We start from the raw sequence: 12,301 nt of genomic DNA on the forward strand, positions 1-12,301 counted from the left end.
GAGAAAAAGTAAACGAAGTCAGAAGCGGACACAGACACTTTCTGAATCTTTTCAGCCAGACAAGTCAAATCTTACCATTTCCTGCCCACCAGGAGAAGCAGCAGTGTCAGAACAACAGCCCTACCCCTCGCTAACCACCGCCACGCCTCAACCCCAAACATAGTCTGTACTTGCCAGCCCTGCCACTGCTTCTAACGAGCTACACAGTGGTAATACGCAACATCATTTTTGCAGCTGTCTGCATCAAATCACATTATTTATTGCTTGCATTACATTACCATTTACATTACACTGTTTACATTACCATTTATTGTAGATGAGTTAAGCAGTCTCAAATATTCCCAGATAACTCAAAACATTTCAGGTAACAGCAGAAGAGTGCAAAAACTGGCCATCTAAACATCTGGATGAGTCTTCCTGTCACACTTGAGCAACATAGTATTGCTCAGTATCATTCTCAAGTCTAATATGTCCCAGGAAAACAGTAAGCTAATATAATTAATATTCGTTGCTTAAGCAGAAGTAGTGATTCTAACTATCTGAACACAGGAGAGAAGACTCAAGGTATTCTGGGTATCAGCATATCAGCTGAAAAATACTTTAAAGGCACTAGGAAGTTACACTCACTGCTTGCTATAACAACAGGAAAACCAGAAAGAAAACACGAGTTAGATTCAGAGAATTCTTGTTAGATTATACCTTGTAAGAAATCTGATCAGAGAATTTATATTTTTACAATGCCCATATTGAATACATTAGGAACACGAATTGTTGCTGAGTAGCAACAATCTCAAAATGCTTTCAAAACCGAGAAGAACTGGGCACTGTGATCCATTCATCAGCTGCTTGTCAAACATCACTTTAAAACCACAGTGAAACAATGCTGCTCTCCCAGAGTAGCCGCTGCTTTGAGACTGACTGGACACTGGACTTCTTGTGGAAGGTTGTGAGTGACTGCTTTTGTATTACTTGTTTTTCCTTTCTCCTTCAGATGTTAAACTGTCTTTATTTTGAACTACCCACTTTTCTTCTTTCTGTTCTCTCCCTGTCCCACTGATGGGGGACTGAACAATGCTGTGGGAGTGCTCAGATGGTGGCCAGAAACAACCTAATGCTCTGCAACTAAAAATGTTAGTTGAAAATTATGTACACACTTTGAAGTATCTTAATAGTAGCATTTTTTTCTTACCTCTCCTGCTTTTGCACAATCTTTGGCTCCTTTATGAAGGGCAGCCCAAGCATCTTCATATCTGAAGAGAAAAAAGATAAATGACTTTTTTCCAGCTACATTCTTTTCATAAATGAAGAGGACTTACAGGTGGCAGTGTGCTTGTACTTACAAATACTTATATATAATATATACTTATATATATATATACTTATATATAATACATTATGCTTGTACTTACAAATACAAATACTTACTTAAAAATAGTTTTAAAAGCTGTCAAATTGACTTCAAATTGACTTAGAATAGTAAATACCAGAAAGAAATACACAGTAAGAAGTAATTCCTTTCAAAAAAGGAATTGATTCATGTGTTTTTTTGTTTTGTAACTGCTAGCACATATTAACAGCTAAATGGAATCAGACTTACTTATAAAACTGCAGACTACAGGCTTAAGCACTACTTGGAGCCCAATTCCATTAAGAAAATGAAACAAACAAGCAAATAGGACTAATAATTCATCCCTCTTTTTCCCCCCCAAAAAATGAGGGCAGACAGGTTTTTGAAGACAGAAACAGAAAGGATATTTATAATGCAGATAGTTTTCGTTACTCGGAAAAGATGTGATGAAATACACATGGAAAACACTTTTTTTCATGGCAACGACAGGTATACTGTCTATAACTCCATTACAACAGAAGTAAATCATCAGATGTTGAAGTTGTAAGGCAGTAAATTTAAACCACAGGCTGGGCCTCACTGCTGCTATCCTTCCTCCTCGTGCGTTAAACTTGAAGTTATCTTTCAAATGCTTCTTTTCATACACTACATCTAATTCACCAACATTACAGTACTTAATAAATATATTTAAAGCTTGCACAATTCTTATTTGCTAACTAACCCTGCTCTACTCACTGCAGAAGATCAAGAAATCTAACAGTAACACAAAAACATTCATTTTCTTCACATTTTCTTCACCTAGAAAAGCAAGCTCTGAAATAACAGGAAGCAAACATTAACAAAGAAATTGAAGCTCATACCTGCTCAGTAACTCCAGTCCAGCAGAAAACTCTGGTGAATACTGAGCAGTTCTACAAAGACAACGTAAATGTACAAACGTTATTTAATTGAAGGCTGTTATACACTATGTAAGCATACGCATACACGTGTATTTGACAGATATGCTAAGCACAGGAATATTTCCTAGCATTCACTTTCACATTTTGTCAATTCATGTTTAAAGTGCACTACACAGCATACGTTAAAGAATATTCCAAAGCTGGTCTTCCCCCATTATTTTATGGTAGTTCATTCTTAACTGCTCTTAACTATTCCCTTTGAGAACAACTTACATGAAACTATATCTTGTATAATTAACAAGTATGCCGGATGAACGTTGTTTTAAGTTAAAAGAGTGGACAGAAACATTCTAAAAATGAGACTACTATCAAGTTCTTGGTGATCCTCAGTAAAGATTTTGTGTTAATACATTCTACAATAAATAATAAGCTAAAGAATGTTTGGCAGTCTAGTATGCTATTGATTCCTTATTTGATGTGATCATTACTAACAGCCTGAAACATGAAGGTAACATACCATTAGATAAAGAAAATTAACAAAGCAGCATTTTAATGATGTATCACGTGACAATCTTGATGTCATCCAAGATTAGTCTCTTGGAAGATTATCAGAATAGGTAATTTTGCACTGTCATCCAAGCAATTTGAATGGAAAACACAAATACCATAGATAAAATCCTTTCTTGCCTTAAGTCAAGGGAAAAATCATAGATTCAGCGAGGTGAAAACAGACCTCACCAGTAGGTCTCTGGTTAAATCTCTTGCTTAACGCAAAGCCAGCAATGCCATCAGACCAGCTTGCTCAGAGCTTTGTCCTCTTGCAACTTGAAAACTTCTGAGGGCAGTGCTCACATGTCACTTACAGACATTACCTAGACTTCCCGTATAGTTTACATAGATTGGAACAGTATACTAACACGCAGAGGATAAAAATCAATGACGACTCTTAAATGTTCTTGCAATAGAGATGAACACAGAAAATCTATGTTCTACATATATTTTGTACAATAAATGGTTCGTTTTTGTTTTTACACTAAAAAAATTACCATCAATTTTAGTACATGAAATTTAGAGACTGTAGAAAATTACATCTCTGTGTACTGCAATCTGAATCTTTTACAAAGTAGTACAATCAAAAATTATTTAGGCATATCAGTCAAAGTTCTATTAAGCTTAGTATGTAATCAATACGAGAATATTTTCTGTTACTAAAATAATGTTCTGCAAAATTCAATATAAATATTTTTGTAAATGGATGATAAGAGCCCTTTTAATCTTTTTCTTTAATAATAACATCCAGGATTAATGCTATACATTAAGGTGCACAGAAGTACCTCTGTCTGCTTTTTTTTGCTTCTCTTGATTTATCGCCCAAAGTCTTCAACCTATAAATCAAAACACAAAAGCATTAGGCATTTCCAACAGGGAACAACTTGTCTGAACACATAACATGTTAATTCCAGTCTATTACATTTAATTTTATATCAGCTTATTTTCAGACATGAATCAAATTTCACTTGATTCTGCGGAGACTGTCATACATAATTATTTCCACCTACGCTGACTCTAAACAATAAGATTTTTCTACAAATGCATTAAGTAACTGGGGACAAAGAAGTTTAACAGGAGCTATATTTTCAAGTCATTCAGCTCTGGATATTACTCCCCTTAGCAGACAAGTATGAAAGGTCTGCATACAAATACCCAATCCATGCTGAAGAACACTTCCTATAAGAAGGCACACGTGCCAAGGAAAAGCATGACAGTCATATGGACATATTTGCACCCACTTGCCATGAGTCTGCCAACAGAAGACTAGCATGAATACTTTTCATCTGCCAGCTACCAGAATCTCCAGCAGCATTGCCACAGTGCACTGCTAACCAAGCAAATGTCAGGCTTGTTTCACCTATGGCCAATTTCAAGGTGACTGGTATCTCGCTCCTTTAAAATCAATTTTGTTAAAAACAAAACAACAACAAAACCAAAAAAAAAAACAAAAAACAAAAAACCCCAAACAAACCAGAACAAACATCCCCCTTTTCACCCCCAATAAATAAATAAAAAATATCAACAAACAAATAACAAAGAAAACAAACCCCTCCACTACCACCATGCAGCTCTTTGCCACTTTTTTTTTTTTTTTTTAAAGTCAACCTGTATGTGTTTGCTAGGCTGTCGTGAGAGAATGTGGAACAAGAACCTCCTGCTCATTCTCTGCCCACCAAGATAGTGGATGTCCTTCAGCATCCCAGCAGACTGGAACAACGAAAGTTACAAAGAAATAAAGGACGCAGATATGAGCAAAATGAAAGTGACCCACATGCTCCAAGGATCTTCTCTAGACATGACACAGAGATACACAATCCTGAGCTACTCAGTGCCTGAGCAACACCCCTGATACAAAGATAACCTGGCTGCATCTAGAATAAATTCAGCCACTCCCACAATCTTCACTATCACCACCTTCTAGGAATTGATTGACTATCTAAAAGACATATTAAGGCAGGTCTCCACTCCCTGTTAAAGAGCTGCTCATAACAGTCAACCAAATAGCAACAACCACAGTGCTCTGAGGAAGAGGAACACCGTCCCAGAAGGCGCTGCAATTTGCCCTTCTCTCCAGTCACATTCCCCAGTATGCACCTCTGCCTGTAAAAGCAGCATTCTGCTGCAGACAGGGATTGAACAAAATGCTGGGGCACAATCGCAGGCTCTTTTATTAGGATATGTGTCATGCAGTCAGAAGTAAAGGTTAAAGGATGCATCACCAGGCTTCATAACATTGACTTCCTTTCAGCAGCGCTCTCTGCACAAAGTACAGGCAGTGTGAACCACAGCACTCAAGTTGACTGAAGCATACAAATTGCTGCCTGAGCATGACGACAGCTTTTTTTTCCCCTTCACGTGTAAAAGATTACTTGCAGATAAATGGGTCAAAATCTAGACACCACACTCATGGGAGACACAGACATAGACAGGAGACACATCTGAGCAGGGGAAACAGAACTCATTTCTTTGTATGCAGAAACGGCTAACAACTTCAAAGTGCCCCTGCAGCAGGCTACATGACCCCAGATTTGGTCTTTTTCAGTTGTAAATAAGTGCTCCCTTATTCCTTTGGAACACATACTCTCTTTTGAAGCCCTGGAAAAGATGTTTCCTCTTCTTCCTAAAGATGTGTTACAGAAGATCCAATTGTTCCACTTTGTAAGCATTCACGTACAGTTAACAAGTCAGTCACTTTTACTACTTCTTCAGAGGGCGTAGAGAATAACCCAAAACATGATGGCTTTGAGATTGCATCATCTAGGAAGGCAAAGGGGGGGGGCAAAGCAGGACAATCCACATTCTGGGGACAATATGAGAGAAAGACCAATGCTCCCCACAACCTTTGGCTACCATGGCTCCAAGATGCACATACTTCATGGCAACAAAGATGCACTGCAAATGAAAAGAAGTTCAAGAAGGGTCACCCTGAGAAGGACCATCAACAGAGCTCCCGAGACACAAAGATGGAAATGATAAAAGCTGCTCCCAAACCAGAACAAAACAAGGCAATACAAGGAAGAAGGAAAATTACAGACCACATGAAAACATACTGACTCCCTGCAGTAACAGATGTCAGACAAAGTTAAACGACCATCAGATCCCGTCCTTCCTGTGGCCCTATTTCATCATGTGAAAGACACCATTTCCAAAACAAATGAGGGAAGGGGCGGAGGGGAACGGGGTGTGTAGCGTTTGGTTGCTGCCAGGTTAAACCACAACAACACGGTGTCTACCTTAAAAAAGCTGGTAAGGGAACACAGGGAGAGTGTCTTTGTACTTTGTAACGCACACTACTTCCACTTATCCTGTGCTCCTTTCCCTCACGTGACAGCAACTCTCGTCTTTCAAGGAAAAGAGAAGCTTTTCAGCTGCCAGAGCACAATTACGTTAATTCTGACCCGGAGGTCAGCCGCTTCATAAAACATTCAGGCGCGTCCATCGATCCCAGGCATATCTTCGCCCTCTCTCCAAACAGCGGTCTCTTCCTCTCCCCCCCCGCCCGCCGCTGCCTTCCCAGCCCCGCGGAGCCCCTTCATCTCGGTTCCCGGCACCTGCCCCGCCTGCCCTGGGGCTCTTCAGCCCACCAGCGCCAGGCAGCGAGCGGCAAGCACCGCAGCCCCGGCCCCTTGCCCTTGCTGGAAGAGGGAAGGCCGCGGCCCCGCCTCCGCGCTCTCCTCCTCTTCCTCTGTCCCGCTCCCCTGCTCAGCACCCGGTCACCTGCTCCCCTCCTCCCGCCCGGCTCGGCTCTCACTAGCGGCCCCCTCCCTCCCTTCCTCTCTCGCGGCTCAGGAGGCGCAACCCACCCCGAGGTGAAGTCCTGCTGAACACTCAGCAGCCGCTCCCGCAGCGTCTCCAGCATCGTCCCGGCCTCCTCCCGCCGTGGCGGCCGGAGCGAGGCGGGCGAGCAGGCGGCGAGATGAGGCGGAGCTGCCCTCAGCCCCTACGCCCCGCCCGCGACGCCTCGCTGCCGGCCCGCCCCCAGCGGAAACCCGGCCCTCCGCTTGCCGGCATGGCGGACGTAGGGGTTGGCTGTCTGCGCTCCTCACGGCACAGGGAGCGCCGCCGCCCGGGTAGAACGGTGCTCACTCAAGGCAAGGTCTTTGGGGAGCGTTTAGATCTCTCTGCAGCTAGAGGTTTTGTAAAATGCGCAATCAGCTGTTGAGTAGTTCCAGCCCCACACCATAGCATCACCGTCATCAGTGACGCTGTCATAGGGCTGAACTCAGGGAATCCTCCTTTGTAACTGTTGGAAATATCCAAATAATTGATCAGGACGGTATCTCTGATAAAAGCAGATTTTATTCGCAATTGCAATGGCGGGCGTCCTGCAAGCAGGTGCGCCACAGAAAGCAGTGTTACATCTTTTATGCCCTATTACCCGACGCTTATCTTTTCCTCCCCTGGTTCCTCATTGGCTGAGTACTTCAGGTTCACAGTCTTCCCGACGCTCAACTAAACATAAAGATACTGGTTGAACATAAATTGTTGCTAGCTAAGCATGTATATTGCTAATTAATTAACTTCTAACTCTTGCTTACTCAGCACCCGGTCATTATTTCTGGACACCTGTTGATTCTTGGATAAAGATAAGTGTGGAAGGAGGATAGAAGGAAGCATCCTGAGGCCTGCCTGTTGTATCCCTCCCCCAATCCTAGAGTGAGACAGTTTGGCCTTGTGTGGAGGCCCTGGCTTCTTTGATATTTGATAAACCTGCTATTCTTTTGCTGAGGGCCTCTTAGCAAAACAGAATAACCTTACAATATGCTTTTAGTCTAAAATACAGAAGCTGTGGTCTTGGTACTTATTAATTACTTCATCTACTTACTAAGCATGCATCAATATCTAAAGGACAGTTGATGAAAACAATCAGAGACCCCCCTTTCAATGAAATAAAGAGAACCCCAGAAAGAATTATTAGTATCAATAAAGAGACCACGAAATAAAGTACGAATCTTGTTAGTTCTATATGCAGAAGCAACATTCAATTCCTACAGTAACAAAGTCTTAAAAACGTGGAAAGCAAAACTCCTGGGTCTGCCAGAGGCTCCTGGGTGTCCTGCTGGACAGCAGATGGGCCATGAGCCAGCAGTGTGCCCTGGTGGCCCAGAAGGCCAATGGTATCCTGGGGTGCCTTAAAAATAATGTGGCCAGAAGGTGAAGGGGGGTGATCCTCCCCCTTTGCTCTGCCGTGCTGAGGCCGCTTCTGGAGTATTGTGTCCAGTTCTGGGCTCCCCACTTCAAGGCAGGGAACTTCCAAGGAGAGTCCAGCAGATGGCCACAAATGTGACTAGGCACCTGGAGCATCTCTGTTACAAGGCAAGGCTGAGAGACCTGGGTCTGTTCAGCCTTGAGAAGAGGAGATTGAGGGGAGCTCTAATCAATGCTTGTAAGTATCTAATGGGTGACAGTCAAGTGGATGGGGCCAGGCTTTTTTCAGTGGTGCCCAGTGACAGGACAAGGAGCAATGGGCAAAAACTGCAACACATGAAGTTCCATACAATCATGAGACAGAACTTCTTTGCCATGAGGGTGACAGAGCACTGGAACAGGCTGCCCAGAGAGGTTGTGGAGTCTCTGTTTCTGGAGATATTTAAGACCCTCCTGAACATTTTCCTGTTTGACATGCTATAGGGAACCTGCTTTAGCAGAGGGGTTGGCCTTGACGGTCTCCAGAAGTCCTTTCCAACCCCTGCAATTCTGTGATTCTTTATACAGGTGTTAGTGATTCTTAAGGTGAGTGAGAGAACACCCCCCACACACACACGCTAAAACATAGGCCTCTAGTTATTACAAATAGTAAATAACATAATTAAATGTTTTAATTAAGCTTCTCAATATTATGTATTCAAATAACAGCTGTTTCCAGTGGTGTAATGAGTCTGGAGACAGCTTAGGTGGAATCAGATCATTTCAGAACAACTGACAGTCATATGAAGATGGTCTCTCCCACCGTGTGTTTTCAGCTAGTATTTGAGGACACAGGATTGAGATGAATCTCTTAATTCTTAAATTTTCACTGAATTGAGACCTATTTTTAAGAATGAAAGTGACTGGGATTTTCAAGTGAAAAACATTGTATTTGTTAATCCATTTAATTTTGGTTAAAAGTTCAGAAATTTTCAGGCAAGCGCTGACGTAATTTCTTACAGGAAGAACATATGCAGAGAGGTACTGTTGTGTGTGTCATTAGATACTGTATAGGTTATAATGGTTCTAGGTACATTCAATCATCTGGAAAATTGACGCCGTAATCCCTTTCATCCTCCACTTGTGTGCTGTTAGAGGAATGAGATCTGTAGATTGTTTCTGATGTGGCTTGTTGAAAAGCAGTGTTGCTCTGTGGTCTTAATAGAAGCTAAGAGCTAAATGTCTGCTAAGAGAAGGATGGCTGGGTTAGTCATTACAAGCACTGGCATTTGTGTAGCTTATCTTGAGGTCAGAAAGATTGCTTTCATGGCAGATAGCATATGAAGATCTGTAGCAAAGCATATGACATTCATACAGTATTTTCATTTTGCTTAGGCCAACAACAGTGTTTGAAAGTGCAGACTTTCTCCTTCGCTGGATAGTTCAGTCTTAAGACTAAGAGAAGAAGGATTTGAATCAGCAAGTCTGATGTATTCGTAGACAGGAATTACAAATGCTGGCAGAAGCTCTGCAATCTGACCTTAGGTAATACTGAAAGTTATACGAATGTAAGTTTTCAGGAAACAGGAGTTTTAAGCCTTTGTTTTCACCTTTCCTTTGAGAAAACACTTGAATTTCTTCAGTGTTGTATATTTTCAGTTTTGTTGTGAATTTTTTTTTTGTCAGCTATTGCTCTTTTTATTCACAGTGAGTAAATATTTCTAGACTCCTATGCTTCTTTTGCTGTTAAAAAAGCTATGCAGAGACTGCTGTCCTGGTGCAATTTCATTGCCATTGATGCCTAGGATTTGGGAAAATAAATATGTTGACTTAGTGCTAACAGTCACAGTAATCCTAGAAATGCAAGAACAGAAGAGACTTCTAAAAGCTGATGCTATGCTCAAGGGCAGTACATTATATCCTAAGTAGAGTTTTGTTTCACAAGTTCTTAGGAACTTAAAATAAAGAAGTCTGCAAGTCTGCAGCCTCTTTAAAGTTATCAGCTCCCATGCTTAACTTTATTTCTATTTTTTTTCTTTGAAGATTGAGTAAGCCCAGTTCCTTTATTTTTCCTTGTAGCCACATTCTAAACTTCATATTCGTGTTGGTATGTTCTGGACGTTCTCCATTTAATCCAGAAAGTGTGGAGCTCTAGCATTTCCATCACCAAAGCTGAATTACATGGCTTCATCCTGAGCTCTACATGAGACTACTTAATAATACTAATTAATTAATGTACAAGAACATTGAATTTCAAAAATTGTGTTCATATGGCATGACAACTCTTCATCTGCTTGACTCAACCTAAATTTTTTTGTTTGTTTTTTTTGGATGGCAATGCAAGCTTCTGAAACAAATATATAACTTTCAACACAATTCTGCATGAAATTGTTTTGGATCAAGTTTTATGCAGATAAAATTCATCCTAAATAACTTTTTAATATCAAAGAGCTATGTTTATTTACTGTTTATTTCACAGTTGATTATTTGATACTAAGACCTGAATTTGATCATGATTTTGCTAGTTTATGCACTTGCTTTCCTGGTACTAATACAGGTAAAACCTTGTGTAAGTATTCTGCATGGCAGTACTGGTTTCTACAACAAAAGCATAAGCTTTCTGTGTTTTGCATATATGTAAAGAAGAGTGATGTAAGTGGGTAGCAATAAATATGTAAAGCATGTAAATGTGTAAATGTATTTGACTAGATAACTCAAGTGAGAATTGAGGACTTTTCTAGATTAGCAGCCCTTAGAGGCACAAGTAAGGCTGCATTCTTATAACTGCAGGCCAAAGTCAGCCCTAGTTCTGCTTTTGCATGACTCCGCATTTTCCCAGGCTTTCCTGGACCCAGTTTAGATGGACTTAACATTAAGATGACTTAAAGGGAAGGATACTGCAAAAAGAGTAGACTTATCCCTACAGCTCTGCAATGAAAGATGGGTTTGAATACTTACCCATTCTGCTGATCTGAAGTGAAATGTAGTTTGTTTAGGTGTTTGCCTGGTTTATGTCTTGATGTCTGACTTTGAACCCAGTTGGCATGATATCCTCAAATACAAAATTTTGAAACTGCCTGGAAATGCTGAAAAAACTCTCAGCCCTTCACAATCTCTCAGGTGTCTGAAAGTAATTTTGTCCTCTTCTCTGCATAGCCCTGCTATTGGAAATTGCTTTGTCCTGCATACAGTTTTTGAATGCTCGAGTCTGAAGTGTTATACCAGGTCTCCTTTAACTTAGAAGTTACACCGAAGTCCTTAAACACTGTTGTCCTCATTTTTTGATCCATTTTTTCATTTCTTTCAAAATAATGCAAGGGATGCAAAATAATGCACAACATCCATTCAGTTCAAGCAGGGAGCAAAGCTCATTTTCTGTCAGAACCAAGTACCAGCCACTCTGCTCCTCTTTCAGAAGTACACAGAAGTAGGTGCTTTTGAGAGTCACTTACAGTGAAATGAGTATCTGAACCATGTTCAATGTCACCCCGTCTATTACATCAGCTGTCCACTGTGATGATGTTCTTAAGAGACATATGCTTAAGAACTGACAGAAGTGAAATTCCAAATCTCGCTTGAGGAAGAAGGTTAAGCAGAGATCTCATCTATTCTCTGAAAAGTATAGTTGGATTATATAAGTATATATGGGACCAAGTATGTGATGGTGATTATTGTCAGCTGATATTCTTGAAGAGGCAGAAGACGTGCATATTTCAGAGTGCTGAGGTCTGCTTTCTACCTGGAGCTCCATGGAGGCTGCAAACTGATGGATCTCTCTAAAGGTCTCCAGCATGTTTTATTCTGCTTGCTGAGAAGTAGCAGCAATTGGCAGATGCTGCTGCTAGGCTAAGCAAAAAATGCTTACACCTTTGTACTCAAAAGTGAAACTGATAACTGTCCCTTGTTTTGTCTGTCTGAAGAACATGAAGTCCTTCTGATGGACACTCCGAAAAGGTCAGCATTTTATGTAACTTACTAATGAGTAAGCCTGACTGTCAGTTTAAACAATTGCACTGTGAAGGACAGAGGTACAAATATATGTCATATATGTTCTTTCACTTGTAAACCTTTGAATGCTCTCCTGTTTGGTAAGGGTACAATATTGTTCTCACCCAGTAGCCTATCATAAATTTGAATCCAGGTTCCTCTTTCCACATCAAAAACTCATAACAATACTTTGCATGCAGTTGTAAATGCTTCGAGGTCTCAGGAAGCAGTGGGGGCCAGCTGCTCTGCTGAGGGAAATCACTTAGCCTGGGTTCAGTCCCACAGTGCCCAACTGAGGTGAACAGGTCAGGCCCAGAGATGGTAGTGAGATTCAGCCAGGAGTTCAGATCATCAGGAAACCTCAAGGTGGTGGGGCAGAGCTGAGGTC

General features: G+C 41.1%; 1 protein-coding gene across 1 annotated transcript in view; it reads right to left on the reverse strand.

The window, feature by feature from the left end:
• The window catches only part of DTNBP1 (dystrobrevin binding protein 1), a 67,727-nt gene extending 60,969 nt beyond the window's left edge, over positions 1-6,758 (reverse strand). Inside the window, exons 1-4 of the mRNA XM_021388286.1 lie at positions 6,603-6,758; positions 3,582-3,632; positions 2,209-2,259; positions 1,190-1,250 (exon numbers count right to left, since the gene is read on the reverse strand). Of these exons, the coding sequence (XP_021243961.1) occupies positions 1,190-1,250; positions 2,209-2,259; positions 3,582-3,632; positions 6,603-6,658 (219 nt within the window). The 5' untranslated portion in view covers positions 6,659-6,758. The remainder of the gene's footprint in view (positions 1-1,189; positions 1,251-2,208; positions 2,260-3,581; positions 3,633-6,602) is intronic.

Source organism: Numida meleagris, chromosome 2, assembly GCF_002078875.1.
Source record: "Numida meleagris isolate 19003 breed g44 Domestic line chromosome 2, NumMel1.0, whole genome shotgun sequence".
In the NCBI taxonomy this organism is placed as follows: domain Eukaryota; kingdom Metazoa; phylum Chordata; class Aves; order Galliformes; family Numididae; genus Numida; species Numida meleagris.